Source organism: Syngnathoides biaculeatus, chromosome 13 (genome assembly GCF_019802595.1).
Source record: "Syngnathoides biaculeatus isolate LvHL_M chromosome 13, ASM1980259v1, whole genome shotgun sequence".
NCBI classification, from domain to species: Eukaryota; Metazoa; Chordata; class Actinopteri; order Syngnathiformes; family Syngnathidae; genus Syngnathoides; species Syngnathoides biaculeatus.
The window spans coordinates 6,373,953-6,400,912 of NC_084652.1; the positions used below are offsets into that span (position 1 = coordinate 6,373,953).

The 26,960-nt window shown below is 41.1% G+C and overlaps 2 protein-coding genes across 5 annotated transcripts; both read left to right on the plus strand.

The window, feature by feature from the left end:
- Positions 1–1,610: 1,610 nt before the first annotated feature.
- Positions 1,611–16,966, plus strand: LOC133510605 (tropomyosin alpha-3 chain-like). 4 transcript variants are annotated; one of them, XM_061838682.1, is made up of 9 exons: positions 1,611–1,973; positions 5,921–6,046; positions 12,413–12,546; positions 15,143–15,260; positions 15,365–15,435; positions 15,678–15,753; positions 15,898–15,960; positions 16,048–16,117; positions 16,274–16,539. In XM_061838682.1, the coding sequence occupies exons 1-9, from the start codon at positions 1,860–1,862 to the stop codon at positions 16,354–16,356; spliced, it is 855 nt and encodes a 284-aa protein (XP_061694666.1). In that variant the 5' UTR covers positions 1,611–1,859; the 3' UTR covers positions 16,357–16,539. The 4 variants fall into 4 exon arrangements, with proteins under 4 accessions (XP_061694666.1, XP_061694664.1, XP_061694665.1 ...); XM_061838680.1 differs by lacking the exon at positions 16,274–16,539 and adding an exon at positions 16,641–16,966 and having other exon boundaries at positions 1,615–1,973; XM_061838681.1 differs by lacking the exons at positions 1,611–1,973; positions 5,921–6,046; positions 16,274–16,539 and adding exons at positions 10,397–10,737; positions 16,641–16,966.
- A 2,564-nt stretch (positions 16,967–19,530) lies between these two features.
- LOC133511183 (ras-related protein Rab-8A-like) lies at positions 19,531–26,837 on the plus strand. Its single transcript, XM_061839873.1, has 8 exons — positions 19,531–19,708; positions 20,079–20,139; positions 20,678–20,738; positions 21,409–21,486; positions 22,948–23,037; positions 23,116–23,181; positions 23,260–23,310; positions 24,041–26,837. Exons 1-8 carry the CDS (start codon positions 19,585–19,587, stop codon positions 24,128–24,130), a joined length of 621 nt encoding a protein of 206 aa, XP_061695857.1. The 5' UTR covers positions 19,531–19,584; the 3' UTR covers positions 24,131–26,837.
- The last annotated feature ends 123 nt before the right edge of the window (positions 26,838–26,960 follow it).

Sequence of the window (26,960 nt, forward strand, 5' to 3'; positions counted from 1 at the left end):
TTCTTGTGATATTTTATTTTTAGCACGGGGGCAGCTGGGACGTAAGAGCAGAAAGCCAACGCACATGAGCGCTGATGTTCTGATGTTACACACCGACTCGCTCTCACACACGCACACACAAACACGTACACTAACTTCCTCTTTCTGATTGCAAAAAGTTTCGTCGCAGTTTCTGTTCTCTTCAGTCGTGTTGTAATACACGAGAAGCAGGACAATTCCCAACATCTCACCCCAAAAAAACAAAAAATCCTCCAAATTCCTTTGCAGCAAATAGACACCTCCCACCTACCATCAGGAAAACTGTAAACCTATAGTTATTAATAATTAAAGAGGTAACTTGTGAGCCTATCATGTAGTTGCCAAGAGATGAAAAATAAACGCCTCCATCAAATAAATTAATTTCTGTACCCATTAGTGTAAAAAACAAGTGGTACCATTCTGTTTGTACTTCTAATTTTACACTTGGACATTGAAGAGTTGGAGTCACTAATGGTGTAGTGCGCCGGTGTCAAACTCAAGGCCCGGGGGCCTGATCCGGCCCGCCACGTGATATTATGTGGCCCGCGAAGGCAAATCATGTATGTCAACTCCCGTGATTCTCGTTCAAATCTGTACCAAGATTTCAAAATCATAATCTGGAGGTATTGCAAGGGTTTTTACGTTGCCAAACATCAACAGTCGTTGAAAAAGCTATTACCTTTGAGTTCTGATTCCAAAAGTAATTCATAAATTTCACGTGTCAATACGATGAGGCGATAAACCATTTTTATGGTTCCACAGTCATAACGGCCCTCTGGGGGAAAGCGGAACTACATTGTGGCCAGCGGCAAAAAATGAGTTTGACACCACCTGGTGTAGTGGTACACTCAGCTGACTTTGGTGCAGGCAGCACGGGTTCACTTCCCACTCAGTGATGATGTCCACCTGTTCCCTGCGACTGACTGGCGACCAGTTCAGGGTGTGGTCCACCTTTTGCCCGAAGTCAGCTGGGATAGCTTGCAGCGCCCCGTGATCCTAATCAGGATAAGCGGCATTGAAAATGGATTGACTTTGAAGAGTTACTTTTGAGCACAATGTGTGTTTCCTCCATCAACAAAAAAATAAACGCACACAAACCACCAAAGAGCGACTGGCTGGTGATCAATGACTGCCTCGCTCAAATGGATTTAAAACATCTCATTACTGTTCATAAGATAAAAAATGTAATGTCGACAGTCCTTTACAGTTGCAGGAAACGAATCTTATAAAAAAGGGCGGGCTAGCAGCGGTTAGCTTTTATTGCATTTATGTTTGATGCCGACTCGCTCTGAAATAAAACAGCAGCTTATTTTCACTTGCACATATCGTTTTTTTTTTCCCCCTCCCGGAATGAAAACTATGCCTTTTCTAACCAACTCTGGTATTAACATCAATCTCAGCATTCCCAAGCCAGTAAACATGTGCCAAAAAAAAAAAGGGGGGGGGGGGGATTGGGGGCGAAGGGAGCAGTGGTCCAAATAAGGACATGCGCTGCCAAAACATCACCACGTTGCTCCTCCAGAAGCATTTGAGAAGTTTATATTAGGGAGGGAGGGCTGCAGAATATGTAGTAGAGTAAGGGAGGAGGCGGTAGGAGCAGGGAGGGGGGCGGTGGACATGTCGTGGTTGTCACTGGGGGGACCGAGGTTGACTCCACTTTAAATCACACGCAGCTCTCGCGGACCTTCACTTTTTGCATCCTCCTCTCCCTCCTCCGGCGAGCTCTTCTCCTCTTTCGTCGCTCCTCTCCCCGTGTTTCTAGCTCCCCGGGCGCCGTCCACGATCTGTCGTTTTTACCTCCCCCGTCGGACTCGTGAAAAAACCCAAAAAGACCCGTCGCCATGGAGGCCATCAAGAAGAAGATGCAGATGCTGAAGTTGGACAAGGAGAACGCCCTGGACCGGGCGGAGCAGGCCGAGACGGACCAGAAAGCAGCGGAGGAGAAATGCAAGATGGTGGGTTGAACTTCGCGGTCAAATTTCCTTGCTGAGAACATTTTTATTGCAACGCTATAACAGAAAGCAGAAGAAATATTAATAGCAAAATCAGACTGATTGCTCCCTTAAGCAATGGCTTAATTTAACGAAACAAAAATTGATAACGGTACTTACAGCAGTTCATAGACACTCAGGCGCTCAACCCGCTAAGTATGCTAAGTTCATAAATAGTATTGCTCACATTTAGACATTAAGTGTCCGTATTTAGACATTCAGCAGTTGTCAGGTGTGTTCAAATTTGCAAAAAAAAGAAATGCCTCCCTCAAATATATGCCTCAGTTAATAACACCTCCCTTTTCACATAAAAAACATACTACTGTAAGAATGTTTTTTTCAGTTCTTACGCTAAATAATTTTTTTTTTTTTACAGGCAGACATTACGTAGCTTTCGGGTGCGGGTATGTTGCTAAATGCCTAAATAAATGCCTCTCTCAAATTTATGCCTCAGTTAATAACACCTCTATTCACATAAGAAACGTAGTAATGTCACAATAATTATTTCAGTTCATACGCTAAATGCTATTTTTATTTTTTTACACACAGGCATTACGTAGCTGTCGGGTACGGGTATGTTACCAACTTGCAAAAAATAAAAGCCTCCCTCAAATATGTATATCTCCCTTTTCACAACTGGAAGAAAAAAAATCTGGTACTAACGTGACGGGAATCACGTCAGTTTATGATGGTATTGGTCACACTCGAATATTAAGACAGTCAAGCATTCGCCGAGTCCCTCATTACATAAGCCAAACTCCTTCCACAAATAGAGTTCTCCTTTTTCTCATCGAGAAAATAGGTTTTAATTACAATGAATTCTTGTTATTGTTGACACAATTGCGACCTTATCCACTTAAGACAAATAAAGATGTCATTAGATGACACCTCCCTTTTTTTCATTGTAAAAAAAATCATGGAGCAATTGTATTTGTTCTAGATCAGAGACACTATCATTCGTCCATGGATATTAAAAGTCCTGCGTTTTGGCTTTTCTTGTATTTGGGATGTAACATTTTGTCTATGGTGCCTCAGTAAACGTGAAATATAAATTAAAATCGTGCGCGCATTCCTGAGTTCCAGACGTTTTTCTGGCGAGACGCCTGAAATCCGTTCATCTGAATTTCTCGAGCATATCTACGTCACTAGCGAAGAGCATTATCTACGTCACTAGAGAAGAGCATATCTACAAAGAGCATTATCTACGTCACTAGTGATGATCTCGGCGTTCCCTTTCCGCTACCCGAGCAAGTGCTCTCATTGGACGGAGGTGACCAATCAGAGGAAAGGGGCTGGTCTTGCTCAAATATGGTCAAAACTTCCACAGAACTGAGTAGCAGCTGTCAGTGACGTTTTCTGGACTTGTATGACAAAATAAATGTTTTAAAAATGTATGAAATTGACACTTTTATACCAAGCGTTACTCTATGGCGGTCCAAATGGCTAAAACATGAGATCTTTAAGACGAAAAAGTAATTGTTAGGTGCGTCACCAACTAAAGAAAAATAAACACCCTCCCAAGATAACGGCTAGCTTTTTCCAATTGAAAAAAAAAAAAAAAAGCAGTATCCATAATTGTTACTATTTATATATGTGATTGTTCACATGTCGACATTCAGATGTATAATCCATTGATGAAATTAAACACTTCCTTTAAATAGACACCTCCCTTTACCGATCAGGAAAAAATGGGTAATAACGGTAATTACTTTAGTTCATAGGAACCATTTTTCACACTCGGATATTAAAGCGTTGACGTAGCCGATCAAGTGCAGTAGTTGTCCAAGGTTTCATCCACTTAAATGAAGCCCTCCATCAAATAGATGCCACAGAGTTTAACACTCTGTGGCCCAAACACCAGCAGATAGTCAGGCCCGTACAAAGCCTATCAGATTAGCTGCGTTGTGGAGAGTTATCGCATTTTGCGAACGATTAGCGTGCCGATCAAAGCTCCTCGCGGATTGATAGGCGATCGTTCAGCGCCTCGCTCCGACGACGGAGCACTCGATACGACCAAAGTGGAGCGCGGGGACGTAAGATTATCCCCCGAGGCGTCTAAAAAAAGACAATTACTGCTCTGTGGGAGACGGTGTCAACACAGAGGAGTGCCAGGAATGACAGAGAAGCGCAAACAGAGCCAGGACCCTCGACTAAACCTAGTGGAAGCCCCCCACCTCCGTAAGGGAGCACTCAGTTGCCCGTCCAGCTCGTCTTCCACATAGGGAAGCGTCGGCATGAAATCCAAGATGACGGAATATTTGTTTGTACTTTCTTAGCTATTCTTGGTGCGGCGGCGATGGCGAAATACACCGTCAAGGACCACCAGCTGCAGTTTGGCCACGTTCCCAATGGAGGGAGTCAAACCCTCCTCAAGTCCCGTCAATAACACGCTTGACGTTCTGCCATTTTGGCAAGGTTGATCTGTAATCAGAAAAAGCACACTGAGTACGGTGAAAGACCTCCGCCGAGGCCATGGCGGTCAGACGCGCCAACTCTGCAGGTGTGGCACCATCCAGTGCAGGGGCGTCAAAGTCATTTCTCTCGTGGGCCACGTTGTAGTTCGGGTTTCCCCTCAGAGGGGTGTTTTGACTGTGAAACAATAAAAATGTTTGACGATCTCATCATGTTTAGATAATCAGTTTATGAACCAGAATCCTGTTGGCATCAGCTGGTAAAAGCCTCACAGTTGTGAGGACCTGGGTTCGATCCCGGCCCCGCCTGTGTGGAGTTTGCATGTCGTCCTCGTGCCTGCGTGGCTTTCCTCCGAGCACTGCGGTTTCCTCCCGCATCCCAAAAACATGGGAGATTAATTGGACACTCTAAATTGCCCCTGTGAGTGTGGCTGTTTGTCCCTATGTGCCCTGCGATTGGCTGGCAACCAGTTCAGGGTGTACCCCGCCTCCTGCCCGTTGACAGCTGGGATAGGCTCCAGCACTCCCAGTGACCCTCGTGAGGATAAGCGGCTAAGAAAATTGATCGATGGATGTACCAGAATCCCAATCAGAAATCAAGGGTCATGTCATAATCCAAGCTGCTTATCCTCACAAGGGTTGCGGGAGAGCTGCAGCCTATCCTAGCTAGCTTCGGGCAAAAGGCAGACGACACCCTGAACTGGTTGCCAGGCAGTCGCAGGGCAGATATTGACACCATCACTCAGCGGGAATCGATCCCACGCTGCCCGCACCAAAGGCATGCGTGTGTACCACTACATCATCAGTGATTCTCTAAATCAAGGGTAACGTGTTTTTCATCTATTCACGTTTGCTAACACAAAAATGCTTGTAATATCTCAACTTGGTCATTTATGATATATGACCATTAGAAATTTTGGCATAGATTTTTACAAAAATCATGGAAATGGCAACTCTAGATTTGGCTTCGTGGGCCACATAAAATCACGTGGTGGGCCGCATGCGGCCCCAGGGCCTTGGGTTTGACACCCGCGATCTGGTGGGTCACTGCCCCGCTCGGCCCAAGAGCGCGGACTCACCTCCCAAACATCTCCACTCGTGAGCACCGCTTTTCTCACGCACATAAAAACACTTAACCGTGACTCCATATATTCATATTTTAATCAGCTAAAGTAGCTAGCTAACATTAGCTAAAACACCCGCTCCGACCAACTATTATAACAATTGCGGCACCCTTAAGAACAAAATCCCCCCCCACACACACACACACAACTCCATGAAAAGTTTGTAAAATATGTTTAATATGTTTATAAAAGCTGCACTATTAATTGAACAATGGCCAAGACATAAAAAAAACACAAATTGTAATTTCGCCAGGGCTATTTTAATACGTCTCTGCACTTGATCAGCTAAACATCTGCCGTGTCTCCTGCGTCCCTGCACCGCGACGTGACGACAGACAGATTCGCTTTCCTTAATAACACCTGACTGATGTTTCAGCTGGAGGACGACCTGCTGGCTCTGCAGAAGAAGCTGAAGGGGACAGAAGACGAGCTGGACAAATACTCGGAGGCGCTGAAGGACGCTCAGGAGAAACTGGAGCTGTCCGAGAAGAAGGCCGCGGACGTGAGTTGGCACGACGTGATGCCACCCGAGGCGCATTTTCCACATGTGGGAACACAAAGTTGGGGCCGGCTGACAAAGTATCGCTAGCCGCATTTGCAAAGGTCCTCGGAGTTAAGTGTCGGCCGTGGATCCAGATGCTTGGTTTGAAACAGAGTTACGTCGGTCAGTCAGTCAGAATAGATTCTTTTTTTTTAAATAATCCTAAATATTACAATCACATACTGTCACTTTAATCCTGCATAACTTAGAATACAGTACATGAAACTTTTTTTTTTTTTAAGTTTACATGAATAAACAGGGCAGCACCCCAGCTGGAAAGCGTTGGCCTCACAGTTCTGAGGTCCCGGGTTCGATCCCGGACCCGCCTGTGTGAGGTTTGCATGTTCTCCCCGTGCCTGCGTGGGTTTCCTCCGGGCACTCCGGTTTCCTCCCACATCCCAAAAAACATGCAACATTAATTGGACACTCTAAATTGTCCATAGGTGTGATTTTAAGTGCGGCTGTTTGTCTCTATGTGCCCTGCGATAGGCTGGCAACCAGTTCAGGGTGTACCCCGCCTTGTATATGTTGACAGCTGGGATAGGCTCCAGCACTCCCCGCGACGCTTGTGAGGATAATCGGCTAAGAAAACGGATGGATGGATGGATGGATGGATAAACAGGGCGGCATGGTAGATCAGCTGGTAAAGTGTGGCCTCACATTTCTGAGGACCTCGGTTTCATCCCGAAACCGCCTGTGTGGAGTTTGCATGTTCTCCATGTGCTGTGTGGGTTTTCTCCGGGCACTCCCGTGTCTTCCCACATCCCAAAAACATGCAAAATTAATGGGACACTCTAAATTGTCCCTAGGCGTGGATCGTCTGTGTCCATGTGCCCTATGATTGGGTGGCGCCCAGTTCAGGGTGTACCCCGCCTCCTGTTCGTTGACAGCTGGGATAGGCTCCAGCATTCCCATTGTGAGGATAAGCGGCAAAGAAAATGGATGGATGGATGGATGGATGGATGGATGGATGGACAATGAAATAAAAGGAGTGTGCGGTCGATGGGGAAAAAAAGTCTACACACCCCTGTTCAAATGCCACGTTTTTGTGATATCAATAATGACACGCAGATAATTTCAAAACGTTTTCCAACATTAATGTGACCCAAAAAATTATATTTTTGAGAGTGAAAGTAAAAATAAACAACATTTTTGCACAAGTGTGTTTATAACTGAGATGTGGCTGTGTTTAGAATGAAAAAATGTAAAAGGGAGGGGTCTTGGGCACCCAAACCACAGAAAAACTCATGTGGTGAAAAGCTGTCAGCACACAAGTGCGGCCATTTAAAGAGTCTCTGATTCATCCCAAATCAAGTTCAGTTCAGTTCTTGTAGGGTTTTCCTGACATTCTTTGCTGGAGAAAAAGACATACCTTGCATACATATGCAACTGATTAATTTTGGACATAGTCCAACTTATTACAGGATGTTTACACTTGTGCAACTACATGCAAGTTGTGCAAAGGCATTATTTCAGTTTTTGTTTTGTTTTGTGTTTTAATTCCACTATTAAAAAAAAAAGTTAACGAGTTGCACAGTTTAGAAGTAACATTAAGGCTTGAAATGATTTATCTTGTTTTAATTTCTTTTAATATCACAAAAACCTGACATTTGAACATGTGTGTATAGACTTGTTTTTAAAATCCACTCTACATTACATCCCGTATGTCTATGTAATTAAATAAGATCTCAAGAAGAATATTAAGACCACTGGCTCAAACACAAATATTTTCAAAATGTGGTTTAAAAAAAAGCTAAAATAAAAAATAAGTAACAAATAGCATTAAATAAAAGCATAGAATATGGAATTTAAATATGCACAAAACTGCACTAAAATTTAGAAAACCAATTAAAATAAAAAACTAAAAACACCCATTAAAAATAGTGAAAAAATGATAATGAAATGGGAAAAATAAGGGATGAAATATAAAATTTAAGTCATTGTATATGACAAGAATAATTAAAATGATTGGTTCATACAATCATTTTATTAAACTGTAATTAAATACAAAAAAAAGATCAAATCCGAACAAAAACAGGTGAAATGTATTGGCTCAAAATAAAAACAAATTAAACGATGTAATAAAACATTAATAATTTAGCAAAATGGAATGACAGGAAAAAAGTCTGAAAACCAACTAAAATAAAAAACTAAAAACACCCACTAAAAAGAGTGAAAAAATGATAATGAAATGGGAAAAATAAGGGATGAAATATCAAATTTAAGTCATTATATATGACAAGAATAATTCAAATTATTGGTTCATACAATCATTTTATTAAACTGTAATGAAATACAAAAATAAAGATTAAATCCGAACAAAAATATCAAAAACAGTTGAAATGTTTTGGCTCAAAATAAAAACAAATTAAATGATGTAATAAAACATTAATAATTTAGCAAAATGTAATGACAGGAAAAAAAGTCTGAAAAGTATATATATATATATATATATATATATATATATATATATAATTTTTTTTATAAGAATGGTCTCATTAGAATTTTTTAAATATTTTAAATAAACTCAGGAATGTGTGGACGATTTTAATGCATTAGTTTTCAATTAATTAATGTTTTTAATCGTCATTATTTTTCTTTCTTTTGTTGTTATTTTTATTTGGGAGAAAAATATGGGTGACATCCTGTCTGACTTTTTGTTGCATTCCTTTTTCTTCCTGAGGTCGAATTGCTAGGTGGCTTCACAATGCATCGTAGTTGGATGATGGGGAAAAAAATAAAAACTGAACCATGCACATAAACACAACAAAGGCACATTGCCTTAAACAAAATCACACCAAAAAAAAAAAAAAAACAATAAAGCCCAAAATGCACCCATGAATCAACTCATACTTTTTGTCATGCTGTATCTATGGAAGTAAACAAATCCTGGTAGCACATATTTACTTCCATACTATATTCCAAACAAACAAGCAAATGAACAGCAATACACTAAGTGGGCTGTCTCTTTTTTTGGGGGGTGGGGGGGGGGGTGAGTGTGGGGCAGCACAGGCATGTTGCGAGTTCTTGGTGCTTTTTGTCTCAGGCGCGGACAAAAAGTGGGCCAGCCAGCCTGCAGTCGGAGCAGGAATGCCAGGAATGCAGGCTAAAGCAAACACGCAGCAAAGTCCAATGAAATCGACGCTCGGGCCTTATTTGGGGCGGCCACAGCTCAGACGCCATTCTGACAAAACATACAGTCAAGAACCTTGGAATTTAAAGTGCTAAGTGAAAAACTACAAAACATTACATTCGTAAATCGCGCTCGCTCATCGAGGGTGACGTCCGTCTCCGATTTCTGTTCGTAAAGAATCCGTGATTAGTTTTTGGTTCTGTTGGGCGGTGCTCTCCTAAAAATTTTCTATAGAAATTCTATACAACTTGCTCTATAGAACTTTTGGCTGTGATTTTCTACAGAATTTCTACAGAACAATAGAATTTTTATAGAAATTCTATAGGACTTGGGTCCTAAAGTTCTATAGTTCTTTAGAAAAGTTCTATAAAAAATTTTTAGCAGGGTGATCACTGTTCTTGCAGATAACCTTTTTGGGTTCTGCGTTGTAATCAGTTTCACTTGGCAACATCACATTTGGTGGACCGTGGCTGGGAAGTGCAAAAAAAAAACAATGCCTGGAAAGAGAGCATGGACACACCCAAATGAGACCAAAACCTACTTAGGTATCGACCAAGCTTGCCTAAACAGTACCGAACGAGGGTGGCGGCAAAGTTTGGCAACCATTTCCAGGATTAAGCATGACAAAGGGGCCGCAAGGGTTCATTTCCTCAGGCAGGGCGAGAAGACTGATAACAAAGAAATGTGTGAATAAAGCAACTATGAGGAAGGATAAGGCGTGGGGGGGGAGGGGTAGGGGGGGGCTGAGAGGGCCCAAATCAGGTGACATGCCACCAAACTGTTGAGGGCCTACAAACCCACTCGAATGAGGATTACAAGGAAACCCTTCCCTCCCTCCCCCCATCGTCACCCCACCGAGACAATAACGTCACTCCTTTCCCATGTAATGAATCAGCTACCTTCAAAACACACCCCCTTTTTTGATCAGAGCACAAAAATGAAAAATCCATTTGCCTTATAAGTCCACCCTTGCCAAAGTGCGCTCCCTCACTGAAGAGGCGGACTTTGCTCTCACCTTTTTTTTTTTTTTTTTTTTTTTGCGCATGCTCACACCGACGCGCAAAATGAACTTCCACCCATCCCTGGGCCAGGTGACGTCACCCGGACCCAAAACTCTTGCCAGGATTGGAGGAATTGGCCATAAATTTCGCCCGCACAGCCTCCCTCCTTCCTTCCCTCCCCCCTGCTTTGCACATCTCCCTCACTTCCCGCAACGTCCCTTATTTCCTGCCTGGGGAGGAGCAGCAAAAAGCAGAAAGGGGGGAAAAAAAAAAAAAAGTTTTCCGAAAAAAAAAAAAAAGTTTTTTGTGGAAGGCAAACCGGCCACAAAAACTTAACGGGACGCTTCGAGGCTCGACCTTGTCAGTTTTTCTCGCGTCGTTTGTCGGAGAATTCGAGGGCGATAATGGAGACGGTGAAGAAGAAAATTCAGGCCCTGCAGCAGCAAGTTGATGAGGCGGATGAACGCGCAATGGCCGTACAAAGGGATCTGGACACAGAGAGGGAGCTGCGCGAAAAAGTGAGATTTTTCACCCGAGAAAGACATTTTTTTAAATAATTATTATTATAACTGTACTCTTGGGGAAGCCTGAGCCTAAACAGCCCACCAAAGTTTTACCACCCCCCCCAAAAAAAAACACTTCTATATGATACTTTTTTTGTGTGTGTGTGTACCTCAGAGTGAAGTTTTACAGTGGGAGCCCCACCCTATCATTTGTTTTAACACTTTATTTTGAACTGTTGAAGCGTTTTAATTTACGGATGAATTGGCACCCCCGGACAGTTTCCTGACTCATTTGGGGTGTGTTACGTAACTGAAAGATCCACTGCGTTCAATTGGAATGTAGGCTATTAATCGATGGAAGGGGGAAAGAAGAGAAAACTGATTAACCTCCAATGCGGGCACTCAAAAATATGTATAATGTGACTTTAATACAATACAATTACGAATTATGGATGTTTTTTCAGTTTGATTTTACATTTTGTAGATGTTTAAAATAATTATTTATATGTGTGTGTATTATTTAGACTTTAAAATATTTGAAAAAAAATTCCGAGAAGATTAAAACCTCGAAATACTTTTCAGACTTTTTTCTTATTAGATATGAATAAAATTCTAGATTTATAAACAGCAATATAAATGTAAAATATTCAAATTAATATTACATTTTAATATTTCCACCCAATTTAACATTTCAATCATATTTATAAAATAATTGGTGTGTGTATATGTATGTAATTTTTTTGTAGATGTTTTAAATAATTATGTGGGTGTGTGTACTTACAGTATATATACATAATATTTAGACTACAGTATTAAAAAAATTCTAATGAGAAGTCTAAAAATTATAAATACTTTTCAGAGTTTTTTCCTGTTATTAGATTTGGGTAAAATTATAGATTTAAAAACAACAACATAAAAGTAAAATATTCAAGTTAATGTTAAATTTGAATATTTTCCCCCATTTTAACTTGTTCAATCATTATGAAATAATTGGTGTGTATATATATATATATATGTCATAGATATTCTGCATTTAAAAATAATTGAAATTCATAATCACTATTTAAATTGAAACTTTTTCGTATTGAATTTTTCTATGGTGGGTGCCTGGCCACAGATCCATCATGGCATCCGCCAGCCGATCCAAAATTACAGTAACCCTTTGTGATCCTGTAAATACATAAATGCATACATACTGTAAATTCTGGTATTATAGTCTTCAGTTGTAGGTGGGAAATTGTCTTTTTGAAAGTCAGATTTCATCAACTTTGAATTTACATAGAAAACCCCCCCCAACCCTGTTTAGCCAAGCATACAAAATGACCACCCTGGTCTGAAACAGGAAGCAGCCGTCGTACTGCGTTATCAGCACCACAGGAAACAGGCCTCTGCTATGTCTTACCAAACATCCATGGGAGGATGAGGATGAGGGAACGCTCACGGGAACATGCAGAGTGAGGCCAGCTATACCTCTTTAAGCTTACATCACCCGCAGTCTTATTAGGGGGGCGGCATCTGCACCAGGTCAAAGTGCAGGAATTTCAAGTGATGTCACTCCTTTGCAAAACAAAAACCAAACAAACATGCACCTGAGGAAGAAGGAGGGGGAGGGTATCAAGGGTAATTGCGGTGGTCTTCTTTGTGTCTTTGTTCAAGTCTGACATCTGCCTCCCTCCCTCTGGCGCTACAGGCGGAAGGCGATGTGGCATCCCTGAACCGCAGGATCCAGCTGGTGGAGGAGGAGCTGGACCGGGCCCAGGAGAGGCTGGCCACGGCTCTCCAGAAGCTGGAGGAGGCCGAGAAGGCAGCGGACGAGAGCGAAAGGTGACAACGAAAGCGCGACTACGTTACCCATATTGCAAAAGCACATCACATTTTTATGTGAAAGCCTCTCCAGCACATCATAAACCTTTTTTTCTGTTAGGATTCGGCTAACACGCACGCGAAATGGTTCACAAGATTAGCTTTGTTAGCTTTTTTTATCCCCCAAAAAAAAAATTATTTCCTGTTAGCATTCAGCGGACATGCATTCATAGCTTGTTTCATTGTTCTGGTTTGGGTCTCAAGTTAAACTTTGGGGGCGGAACAATGCGTCGTTAAAATGGATAGAAAGTCGCAAATTAAAAATATTGGTGATGAATTTCATTATCGATTCGCTGCGTCATACAATTGTTTTGTCAGTCATCAGGTGGAAATGCGGATGCGCTGCCATGCCCCAGAGCGGTGCCACGGAAGTGGGGTCGTATTACAGCAGCGCCGGTGTTTTGTTTGTTTGTAGTTTAAACATGGCTAGGGGATAGATTGAAAGTTTCACTATACAGTACACAATGCCCCATAGAGAATGTGCTGCTTGCGACCTTTGTAAAGCAATAAATGTTGGAGGACGCAAGCTCAAACTAGTCGCTCCGAGTAGATATGTGGAGTCTGATGGCGTAGCTAGATAGAGAAATACCAGGCGAAACGTTTGTGCAGCAGGCCGTTTACTTGTCACTCCCAGTCATAGTTTACTTTAAAAGTGGACCTCAAAACAAAGATTGAAACGACAAATGTTTGCTAGCATACTGCTAACCTTACTGTGGAAGCGTAGCACTGGTGTGACAGTAATTATAAGCATTCAAACAAAACAGTGCACCTGTGAGTGTTGTATACGTCACTTCCGGTATAATCCACCCATCCATTTTCTTTGCCGCTTATCTTCACGAGGGTCGCGGGGAGTGCTGGGGCCTATCCCAGCTGTCAACGGGCAGGGGGCAGGATTGGTTGCCGGCCAATCGCAGGGCACATCGAGACAAGCAGTCGCGCTCACAATCACACCTATGGGCAGTTTAGAGTGTGCAATTCATGTTGCATGTTTTGGGGATGTGGGAGGAAACCGGAGTACCTGGATAAAACCCACGCAGGCACAGGGAGAACATGCAAATTCCACACAGGGAGGGCCGGGATTGAACCCTGGACCTCAGAACTGTGAGGCCACGCTTTACCAGCTGGTCCACCGTGCTGCCCTTCTAGTATAATCGCTACTATTAAAATGGATCGGAAACATTTACAATCATGTTTTCACTTTTCAACAACACTCTACAGATCTCAATCAGATCAACATAATGTTTATCTGTGAAAAATATGAAATTGACTAAAATTTGACATGAGAGGTTTCATCCCAACACCAGTGATATACTCCAAATTTTTCCTTTTTTTTTTCCCCACTTTTCTATTTATTATTTATTTTTCTGACTCCTTGGGTCATTTTTAAACAACACATAATACATTTTTCTGCACTTTTATACATAATAACTGGCTATATATTTTTTTAATTAGTCTTAATTTATTACTTTAATAACTCTAGGATAGACATCTAAAAACGTTTTTGAACATCTGATTCTTGGCTTGATCAAAAAAATAATAATTGACTGATATAACCTGATTCGTTAAAATAGTTCCACCCCTACTTATCTTTGCTAGCATATTATAACTGCAGCACACCATAAGACCATTTCCTGTTGAAATTTGGCTCACATGTTTAGCTTTTTACGCTTGGACCGCACCATAAATGTGTTTCCTCTTCGCATTTAGGTTACACACAAACTAGAACCTCATTCTACGTTTAAGTTTTGCTTAAAAGTTTAGCTTTGTTAGTGTTTTATACTTGTAGCATACCATCAAACAATTTCTTGTTAGCATTTGCTCACGTTTAGCTCCATTAGCTTTGAGTTAGCTTTTTGTGCGCATCTGAGTATCGGTTGATCGGGAAGACGGAGGAATACATCCATACAGATTTGAACCTGTGGCTGTAAATAATGTTGACTATTCGGATGGTTCTTCGGGCGGAATGACGCGGAGTCTGACGAGCGAGCCGTGAGCGAGGTGGAGATCGCTCGTCAGATGAGGATAAAATCAGAGAAATCTGCGCTGGGCATAATGGTGTCCCATGTTATCGACCGTTTGGAACGGCACGTAACGCGTTGCATCCGCGCATGTAGGTCATGTGACTCGCAAAAATGGCAGCGCACCTAAAAATTCATAATTGTCGATGAAAATCTTCTCAAAACATTATTAAATGAGAGAGGATTTAGCACCACATAATCAAAATAGAGTACATATTACATGACCTATTGGATACATTGTTACTCCAAACCACTGGAATTTTCCTTTAATGAAAGTATGGAGTCTTACTGCACATAGTCAAAATGTTCTCTGTGCTGTAATAATCATAATCTGCCATTAGCCCTAATGACAATCAGTTTCACGTTGTACGTGTCCATGTTTACGTTGAGTACGGCTACGCTAGTTACAGTGTTTGTCATTTTTCTGCATTTCATTATGTTTTTAAAATATAAAAGCCCTCCATCTCCAGCTAAGTAGGAATAAATGTAAGAATATTCCATTAATTAGCATGACGGCGCTCGCCATTGGCCTTTTTCAGAGGCATGAAAGTGGTGGAGAACAGAGCCATGAAGGACGAGGAGAAGATGGAGATCCAGGAACTGCAGCTCAAGGAGGCCAAACACATCGCCGAGGAGGCTGACCGCAAATACGAGGAGGTGCGGCAACGAATCCGCATTCTTTGTGGCATATTTTTAATTTTTTTTTAAAAAGTGTTGCATCACTGTGTGCTATAACTGCTGTCGTGTGTGTGTGCCAACAGGTGGCCCGTAAGATGGTGATCCTTGAGAGCGACCTGGAGAGAGCAGAGGAGAGGGCAGAGGTTGCAGAAGTGTAAGAAATAGAAGAAATAATGATGCGCCATTTTTTTTTCTATTCAAATGAAGTGAAGGCTAAATGTGTGCATTTAAGCATGGGTGGGCAAAATAAGGCCTGTGCGCCACATAGGCCCTGCCAAGCGTTTGATTCGGTCTTCCGTGTAAAGCTAAAAACAAATAAAGCATCAAAATGAATGTATTTAAAAAGAAATTTTAATACACGTGAACCAATCACATTGTTGTCTCTGCCCCCCACAGGAAGTGTAGCGACTTGGAGGAAGAGCTGAAGAACGTCACCAATAACCTGAAGTCGCTCGAGGCCCAGTCTGACAAAGTAAGACAAAGACTTTTTAATCAGATCTGTACATCACAAAGGGCTGTGGCTAAATCATAAAGCATTTTAGACGACGTAAAATATAGGCAGAGCGCGGTTTCAAGATGTGATCATCTAGAAAAACAATTTTTCTTGTCTTTGCAGTACTCTGAGAAAGAAGACAAATACGAGGAAGAGATCAAGGTCCTGAGTGACAGGCTTAAGGAGGTTAGCTAATGGCTGAATTCTTCCCTTCTTCTTTACTAAGAAGTCAATTCCGGCTCTTTCATGACCCTTTGCTTATTTTTCTTTTAGGCGGAAACTCGTGCGGAATTTGCAGAGCGGACAGTGGCCAAGCTGGAAAAGTCCATAGACGACTTGGAAGGTTTGTTTGTCGCCGCATTTCTTCGTGTGTCACTTTTACCGATCTTGCCCCTCAATCCTGCCTCCTCCTCCTCTAAACCTGTCTTCTTCCTCTTCCTGCTTTTCCCCCCCCCACTTCTGATCCCGCTTTCTTACCCGCCTGCCTCGTGACCTTCAGACGAACTGTATAATCAGAAGCTGAGTTACAAGGCTATCAGCGAGGAGCTGGACCATGCCCTCAATGATATGAACACCTTGTAAAAAAACAAACAAAAAAAAACCCAACAACAAAAAAAAGCTTTCCCACCGCCGCTGCTCTCCTGTTTTCACTCCCTTTTTTTTTGTCTCCTGGCTTGTCGGTGACAATGGTAGGAAAGTCAATTTTCTCTCTTTATAGCTGACTTGTTTCCTCCTTTAAGCTCAATAAAGACATCTTCTATTTTATCCTGTCTCCTCTCTTTTTACTTTTTCATCATCGATCTGACCTTTCCGTTGCATTTTATATCTGACCCGCTCATTTTGTTTTTTTTCCCCCACCATTGCAGATAATCTATCCCTTGCAAAAGAAGAAAACATAGGAATGCAACGAGTCCTGGACCAAACACTGCAGGACCTTGATAACTTGTAAAAAAAAAAAAAAAAAAAAAAAGCTCCTCAGAAGAAGTTTTGTAAACGAGAAAACATTCCCTCCAGTTTCGATAGCCCAACAATAACCACCACCACCGCAAGAAAAACGCATTTAGTCCTTTTTATATATTTATGGTTATTTGTTTCCTCCCCGTCCTCTCTTTTTATAATGGTTTTGGGTCCATATGACTTTAAATTTTGGCGCTGGAACATTTGGTTGAATAAAACCTGACCATAATGACAATCACGCTGTTGTTGTTTCATGACTGAAGGGCTGCCCGTGTGTCTTAATAAGTATTTGAACACCCTGCTCTATTGCAAGTTCTCCCACTTAGAAATCATGCGGGGGTCTGAAATTTTCATCGTAGGTGCATGTTCACTTTGAGAGAGATAATCTAAAAAGAAAAATCCAGAAATCACAATGTATGATTTTTTTTTAACTATTTATATATGTGATACAGCTGCAAGTAAGTGTTTGAACACCTGTCCATCAGCTAGAATTCTGACCCTCAAAGACCTGTTAGTCCACCTTTAAAAGTCCACCTCCACTCCGAGTATTATCCTGAATCGGATGCACGTGTGTGAGGTCGTTAGCTGCATAAAGACACCTGTGCACCCCGTACAATCAGTAAGACTCGAACTTGTAACATGGCCAAGACCAAAGAGCTGTTCAAAGACACAAGAGACAAAATTGTACAACTCCACATGACTGGAAAGGGCTACGGAGAAATTGCCAAGCAACCAACCAATGTTAATATTTGGTGCAGTAGCCTTTGTTGGCAATTACATAGGTCAAAGGTTTCCTGTAGTTGTTCACCAGGTTTGCATACACTGCAGGAGGGATTTTAGCCCATTCCTCCACACAGATCCTCTCTAGAGCAAACAGGTTTCTGGGCTGTCGCGGAGAAACACGGAGTTTCAGCTCCCTCCAAAGATTTAATATTGGGCTTAAGTCTGGACACTGGCTAGGCCACGCCAGAACCTTGATGTGCTTCTTACGGAGCCACTCCTTGGTTTTCCTGGCTGTGTGCTTCGGGTCATTGTGATGTCGAAAGACCCAGTCACGACCCATCTTCAATGCCCTGACTGAGGAAAAGAGGTTGTTCCCCAAAATCTCACAATACATGGGTGCGGTCATCCTCTCCTTAATGCAGTGCAGTCGTCCTGTCCCAAGTGCAGAAAAAAAAACCCCCAAAGCATGATGCTACCACCCCCATGCTTCACAGTGGGGATGGTGTTCTTGGGATGGAACTCCTTGTTCGTCTTCCTCCAAACACGGTTAGTGGAATGATGACCAAAAAGTTCCATTTTGGTCTCATCTGACCACAAAACCTCCCATGACTTCTCTGTATCATCCAAATGGTGATTGGCAAATTTAAGACGGGTCTTGACATGTGCTGGTTTAAGCAGGGGAACATTCCGTGCCACGCGTGATTTCAAAGTATGACGTCTTAGTGTAGTACCAACTGTCACCTTGGAAACGGTGGTCCCAGCTCTTTTCAGGTCATTGACCAAGTCCTGTCGTGTAGTCCCGGGCTGATTCTTCACCTTTCTAAGGATCATTGAGGGGATATCTAATAGGCTGAACATATTCAATACTTGCAAGTAAGTGGTTTAGAGTTATTTATTAATTTTGTGTAACTTGCATTTAATCTAATAATTTAAATTACATTTTCAAGTCACAAAATGGTGGCTTTCCGGTAATATTTTCCAATTAGAGAGTTCAACTGAAATGGATAAAAAAGATAAGAACACGGGCTATCACTCTTTCTGCAATATGTAATGTAATACAGTAATCATAAATGTGGCACCGATTTGAGGTAGTTGAATCATATTTTTCAAAGTTTAGTTATATTTTTCAGTAACAAATTGTGGCTGGCTGTGATGTCATCTTTTCCAGTCGAGTGCTCACATTAAATAAAAAGTGGCAATCAAGATGAGAAAATCTACAAATATGAGTATCATGCAATGCTTCACTACTACTTCATTAATTCGATTTTGGGGTTTTTGTAGTTGTATTTATTTTTCAGATTTTTTTACTTTTGAAAACTGATGTGTTTTTGACTAGTTTGTAACAATCCAAACAGACACAAAAAAAAAAAAGAAAAATTAACTGATTGATTAATAGACTTATTGATGGACTTATAATTTGGGGACTCAAGGGAGAACTCAAAAGGGAGCATAACGACAATTTTGCAATAGATTTTTAGAAATGAAATATTCACTATCCCTAGCCTTATTCAAAAATCCCCCCAAAAACTCTGCTATGTTTCTGTTATTGTTTGGTATTTTTCAGTGCGAGGACTAAAAAGGTTAGTAAAAAGAATTTTAAAAAAATATATTCTGAGTATTTTTTTGTTGAGTGAAGGTATTAAAATTGTATTGTATATATTCTCAGTACACGTTAATTTTGTCCTTTGACTTTTGTCCTAACCAGTAGGCCTACTAAAACTTTTGCCACTTTTTTTTCAACACTAGTATTTACACTTCCACTTCAGTACAGAGTGTGAGTACTGTCCATGTGCCACCTTTTATGAAAGTCAATAATATACTTTGCGTGCTGTTTTTATTGTTATCCCGAGGTAGCGAAATGGGTGTTATACAAAATGTCTCCCTATGAATAGCGGCTCGTCAGTCTCAATTTTTTTTTATTTTATTTAATTTTATTTTTCACATTAAGGGTTTGGATAAGTACTACTGGTTTATAGTTTGTAGAAGTCCAAAGATTTACATTTGACCATGGTCGTTTTTTAAACTGAAGTTGCTCTCCAAGCCGCACGATGGCGCTATTATTTTTCCTCTCCACTCGATGTATCCGCCGCTTCGCCGGGCGCGCCACTTCCGCAGTGGGTATCAACAACTATGGCGAAGACGTACGACTATTTGTTTAAACTACTATTGATCGGTGACTCCGGGGTCGGAAAGACGTGCGTCCTGTTCAGGTTCTCCGAGGACGCCTTCAATTCTACCTTCATATCGACCATAGGTACGTATAAATTTGATTTAAACCGGCACATGTAAAAAAACAAAAACAAAAAACACTCACAGGGGTACTAGTTTGGTGTAATTAGTGGAGGGCTTATTATAAATTCACGACATTGATAATTGTTTATTATTCGCAGTGTGTGTATAAGGCTATTGCCTTGCAGATTCATTTGAAAAATATTCCCTGTTAGCATTGCTACTATAGTTGCTAGCGTTATAAAGTCACCCGTGGTTAGCCACGATTAACTCCCTCTGCGCTAACGTCAACTGTCAACAACCGATGCGTCAGACTCAGTCGCTCTGTATTCTTTTTCCCCCCCATAATTTAAGATCTTCTATTCTGTAATTGACATGTACGTGCTTCCTTCTAGGCATAGACTTTAAGATAAGGACAATAGAGCTCGACGACAAGAAGATCAAGTTGCAGATATGGTAAGTTGAGTCTCAATACTATTTGTCATTTCTTCGAGAATGATCTGTGCAAGTTGATGTTTACAGCGACGTAATTTTACTCATTCTTGTAAATAAATAAGTAAGCCAGGGAGTTCCATCATCAGGTGCTGCAGGAAGGAAACTATCAAATTTATGACATTACGTTTTTAGTATTAAAAAAATATATATGAATTGAGTTATGTTATGTGTTATGTGACTATCAGAACACTTAGGTGCAAAACCAGTAGATGGCATTAGGTAAAAATCAGCTGCGAATCCACCTGTTGCCGTTGATTAAACAGAAACATTGCTTTCCGTTCAACCAAACGTGTCCATATTTCACACAGGGTTAGTAAATTTCTGAGTCAGTTTAGGCCAGCCCATCATTTATATCTTTGTGACATTTTTTTCTTTTTGTTCGGTGCTTTGTCATGTGGTTTTTTTTTTTCCCCCTATGAAAATATAAGCCTGGGCTCTATAAAGGTTGGGAAATACAGCAGTAAAGTATCCATTTTGGTGCTTCTCCCGCCCCTTGCAGGGATACAGCTGGCCAGGAGCGCTTCCGAACAATCACGACGGCCTACTACAGAGGAGCAATGGTCAGTACTGCATGTGTTCAATTGCTTGCACAGTGTAACCCCACTCTTTTTGCAAAAGTTCACACATAAATGGCCTAGTATTTTATTTAACGATAGTTTTTGGTAAAGGTTCAAATTGGGATCCCCATGCCCTTTGGGTCCACTAGCTATCCCTTGGAGGGCTACAAAACGTCTATAATAATAATAATAATTTTTAAAAATAAAATTAAAAAAACAAATCAATTGTACACAAAGACAAGGGCGCATCAATGAAACATTAAACAATCTTCCCGCCCTTGACTTTGTGCCAATTAAAACCTCTATGATGTTGACATATTATAATATATCTATATATTGCTACATCTAGCAATGATTGCTCAATATTGAAATTAAGTTTAATTTGATTATATTCTCTACTAAACGGGTCATGAATATTTAGTAAATGTAAAAAAAAAAAAAATGTATGTTATGTTTAATTAGTTGAGAGGGTGAAAAAGTCTTCCCCTATAATGGATCCCAAAGTTTTGAGAACGCCTGATACAATTCGCTTTCACGGCCCACATAAAATGATGTGGGAAGCCAGATGTGACCCCGTGGCCTTAAGTTTGTCACCTGCATTTTCAAGTGAATGAATGCAGCTTTTATTTCTAAGCTTCACTGACCTTCTGACCTTTGGCACCTCTCCGTACAGGGAATCATGCTGGTCTACGACATCACCAACGAGAAGTCTTTTGAAAACATCAAAAACTGGATACGCAACATAGAGGAGGTATGAATTTATTTTATATTGCTTTGAAAAGCACAATATTTATACCTTTTTTATTTATACAATATATATTTATACCTCATTATTAGATTTTGTGCAAGAATTCTGAGACCTTTTTTTTTTTTCTTTGATTGTCATTACATTTTGGTTTCATTTTCATTTCTCACAACTTCTAACCCTCAGACTATAATGCAAACCCTTGCTGACCTCCATCTCCTCTTGAATAAAATTCTTAAACAAAGTAGCAGTCACTATGATTTAACGGCCGCGTATGCGCCCGCGCTCCATCGCACGGTGGACCACACCCGTAACTTGAAATCTGCGGGCATGACTGTCCATATCCGTACATTTTTCAAACGTGAGTGACTGCAGTAGACCCGAGAGCTCCTCAACATTTGCTGTGTTAGTGACCCAGAGGATTCTCAAAACATGCCCGCATCGTAGTGGCAACTGTCACAAGCGCAGTAATCTGTAGCATATGCCTCATTACTGGGGCAAGTAGAGTTCAGGCGTATCCAATGAAGAGTTTCCGTTGTGAAAAAGCCACCGGCAAACAGATGGAGAGCCAACTGGATGAGCTTTCTTGTAAGACAACACAATCAAGACAACCTCGTGTAATAAGCACGGAATATAGCTTTCATTTATTTTCTTGCAGTGAGATAGAAAAAAATTGGGCAAAATTCCGGGATTGTAACCTAACACCTCAAATTTGAAACCCTCTAATTTGAATCTTTATGCAACGTTAACAAATATTTATTCAAGTTGCTATGACACGTCTGAGAGTCTTATTTGTAACATTGGCACGAATTCGAAATCCATCCATCCATTTCTTTGCTGCTTATCCTCACAAGGGTGGCGGGGGAGTGCTGGAGCCTATCCCAGCTGTCAACAAGCAGGAGGCGGGGTACACCTTGAAATGGTTGCCGGCCAATCGCAGGGGACACATAGAGACAAACAGCCGCACTCACAATCACACCTAGGGTCAATTTGTTCAATTTCAAGGTGTCCAATTAATGTTGCATGTTTTTGGGATATGGGAGGAAACCAGAGTACCCGGAGAAACCCCACGCAGACACGGGGAGAACATGCAAACTCCACACAGGCGGGGGCGGGATCGAACCCGGGTCCTCAGAACTGAGAGGCCAACGCTTTACCAGCTGACCCACCGTGCCACACTAATTCAAAATACTAATCCTAATTTGAAACCGGAAACTACGTTTGAAACCCTCATTTGAATCTGTAATCCTGTTTTGAAACGCAATCCCTAGTTTGAAATCACAACCCTGGATTGAGAACTTTATTTTAAATTACACCCCAGGCTTGAAAACCCTGGCCCTTATTGTCTAATATACTTTTTTGAAAACAAAAAGAATTCAATACAGCTTTTATTTTGGCGACGTTACATATTTCTTCTCCAAAGTGGACGTCATTCCCATAAAACGTTTGGCCTTGCTCTTGTTCCAGCATGCATCGTCTGACGTCGAAAAGATGGTTCTCGGCAATAAATGTGACATCAATGACAAGCGGCAGGTGTCCAGGGACAGGGGGGAGAAGGTGAGAAAATACGGTATTTTGTTTTATGGGGATGGATCAGAAAGTACCCAAATGTAATTCTGTGCAATTTCCTCATAGCTTGCTTTGGAGTATGGCATCAAGTTCATGGAGACGAGCGCGAAGGCCAACATCAATGTGGAGACTGTAGGTTCTAAACCTTCTTTGGCAAACGTCGTAATATACATGGCCTGCGTGTAAATGTTCCATCTTGTCTACCTGCAGGCTTTTTTGACACTTGCCAGGGACATCAAATCCAAAATGGACACCAAAACGGTAAGATGTAACCGCTATGGTCCCAGTAATTTAGTTACTAATTTCTTATTTCGAGAATCCATCCATACATTTTCTTAGCCGGTTATCCTAACGAGGGTCGCGGGGAGTGCCGGAGCCTATCCGAGCTGTCAACGGGCAGGAGGCGGGGTACACCTTGAACTGGTTGCCAGCCAATCGCAGGGCACATAGAGACAAACAGCCGCACTCACAATCAGACCTAGGAGCAATTTAGAGTGTTCAATTAATGCATGTTTTTTGGGATGTGTGTGCCTGGAGAAAACCCACGTAGGCACGGGGAGAACATGCAAACTCCACACAGGCGGGTCCGGGATTGAACCCAGGACCTCATAACTGTGAGGCCAACGCTTTCCCAGCTGATCCACCGCACTAGACATGTCTGCCATGAACAGGCAGAAGCACAAAAAGTCCCAATGATCCAGACCGGAAAAAGCCGCAGGAAGTCCGACTGTTTGATTTGAAATGGCCATTTTGGTGACAATTTTACATTTGCGACAGTTTTTTTTTTTCTACCCAAAATCGAACACCTAAAAACTAGTTTTGCATAGTCATACCATTCGTGAATAATCCTGCAAGAAAGTAGGTTTAAGAGCTAACCCAGATCTGATCCACGTTGCACCTTGGCAGATTGTGAAGGTCCGACTGTTTTGAGTTCTCCTGTTGTTGCCGTCAATATTTTTCCCCGAGTTGTTGACCCTTTGTGTTGCCGCAGGAGGGGAACGTGCCGCAGGGGAGCAGCCAAGGAGTGAAAATTCTGGAGCCAAGGAAAAAGAGCAGCTTCTTCCACTGCAGCATCCTCTGAGGACCACCGTGGCCTTTTTTTACCGAAGAACCCCCTCGAGCCCAAATAAGACTGTTCCTTGCTTGAGAGCACTTGTTTTCGTTTCCTCTCCTCCTTCCCAGTCTGCACAAAAGCATCATCGTCTCTTCTGAGAACTTCCGGCCGGACAATCTCCTCCGTTTACAAGAAATCTCCTATGACCGAGGGGTCACTCGGAGGAGGACAACAGCGAGGAGATGTCGCACAAATAACAGGCTTGTACTGCTGTTTTTTTCCCCGGTTTTTCTTCTTCATCATACTTCACCTGGGCGCCTGAGAAGGAGGGTTACTTCTTTGAGCACTTTTTTTTTTTTTTATAAGGGGTTGGGGGGGGGTGGGGGGGGCGCACCTATCTGCCAGAAACTGAGAAGCTTGAAACTCAGTCAAACTGGATCGTTTGGCAAAACCAGGTTTTCATTCACTAGTCTGACAATTTGGCACAAAGTGGCCGTGTTTGGGTCATTCTGGTGAAAATTGAATGTCGGTACCAATGACCTCAAAACCAGTTCGACTTGCCTACCTACCAAATTCCGTGTTGGTGTCATGAATGCATCCAGAAAAAAGTTTTGAGAACCTAATATTTTCGGGTCCCGTTAGCTATTTAGTGATCCATCAGAAAGCAAAAATGTTTTCGGGATTGTCCCAACCAAATTTGAACCACACGTACTGTAGACGGATGGGCGGGATTAATTCCTGAAAAGAATTAAATTTTCACCATAATTTAATTTCAATCTAGAGCTTTTTATTATTTATTTGGTATTGTTTTCCCGTTTATTTGACAATCTTCTGGACCGGCTGGTCTAAGATTGGCTCTTTCACACGGTGATAACCCGCATCAGAGCCTGAACGGACTTTTTCCGAACCTGTGCAGTGGGTGGTGTGACTGTCGTTAGTCGCTACCTCCGAAGTTTGAAAACGGCTCTGTCGAAAATAGCAACTTGTACAGGCCGTGTGAAAGGGGCCGTTTAGCTTTATCAACATAAATTCTTGCCTTTGGGGGAATATTAGCCAACTTCTAAAAATGTACGAACAACGATTCTGATTTGATAGTGTCAAGCATAAAATGGCGTTTCTGGCAATTTGAACAACGACAAAAAAAAACCCTCCCATCTTGTCTTTTTTCAGCTTTCCTCGCACTTTACCTGAAACTCCATTAGTCATTTCCGTGGCGTCATATTAGCATATTTGGTCGAATACTTCTTCAAACTGACGTGTGAGAAACCCAGTGCAGTATTTGGCTGACAATCTCATTTTGATTTCCGCCTCATCTATTTATACAAAGCTCTCTTTTCTATGGTGTTATTTTTAATAAATTACAAAAAAATGATGAATAAATAAGTATCCGAAGACATATTTAGTGTACTATTTGGGCAAAAATCCCAATCACTCATAGCCAGTATTTTAAAGACGTACTTATTAGGTGTTTAAATGCAGTCGAAGACGGTAGCTCTGCATATCTAGTTTTTATTTTGTGCTTCCATTAACGTTAGAGCTGCTTTTGGAAGCCTTTTACATGTACCTATATTAACAGTCTTGTTTTTTTTGTGCTCCATTCCTTTTATTTTCTCAACATATCAACAGACTTTGAACACGCACACGTCTCCTCCCTGCATTCCGCGGTTATGTGTTGTGATTCTTTGCGTGTGTAAGTGAGACAAAGTGAGTGCTCTTTAATAATGATCGCTTTGTTCAGCATTGAGCCAAAAAAAAAATAATGGGACACTTTATAAATAAAAAAAAGATAAATAGATGACTAAATAATTCTACATCAATGCAAAACACAGCAGGAAGTTCTTAGTGATGCCTTAGTATCACTTGTATTAGTATAACATTTTTTGAAATCTTAGTCTCTACACAATATTATTAAGGCTAGGTTGACTAGAAAATAATTACATGACCAAAAAAATGCAGAAATTAAAGCTGTACTTTTTTTTTTTTTTTTTTACTAAACAAGATAAAGGGGCACAACTTGATAGTTAAGAACTGACAATATTTTCCTTCCAAAATACCAAAAAAATAAAAATAAATGACTACATTTGAGGGGAAATTGACATTATTCTCAATCCTACTTTTTTATTCTGATACAATATAACTTTAGTTTCATAAAATGGAGCCTTCATTTGTTCAAAGATCAGGCTTTAGTTTAACAGGATTACATTTTATCCCAAAAGAAATTAAATCTGGGAAAAAAAAATCCAGAAACCGACATTACTCTCATAAAAGTGCAGTTGCAAACCCCGTAATCTCTTTCAGGAATGAAAATCTGAATTTATCTAAATGATCTAAAACTTTTTTCAACCCTGAAATAAATTTAGACTTATTATATTAAAATAATCTTTTTTTCCCCCTTTCCAGTGTAGCCCGAATACTCGTTGGGTAATGTCTCCGCTCATACTGGTGTTTTATTGAGACATGCAATATTATCGTGTGCTATGAACCACACATCCTGCGTGAACAGGTTAAAGATGGCAATTTTTTTTTAATCTGACTGTATTTTTACCGAGATTTTCACATACATTTCATACATGAAGTACATAACAGTGAATATTTTATTGAGATCTCCATATTGTACTGTACTTTTTACTTCCAGTGTGAAGATGTGTATCTGCAGTTTGTAAAGGTGTCTACTTTTTTTTTTGGGATGAATAAAAAAAACTAAACAACAAGGAAAGTAATCATAATGCTTTATTATTTCCACTTCCTGGCGGACATTCAGTGGAAACTCAATCGAGCTCAGGTTCCGCAGTGGACCTTGACTACATGCACAATAACTGGGCCTCAGCGGCAGGTGCGTGCTGAATGCTTCTGGCCC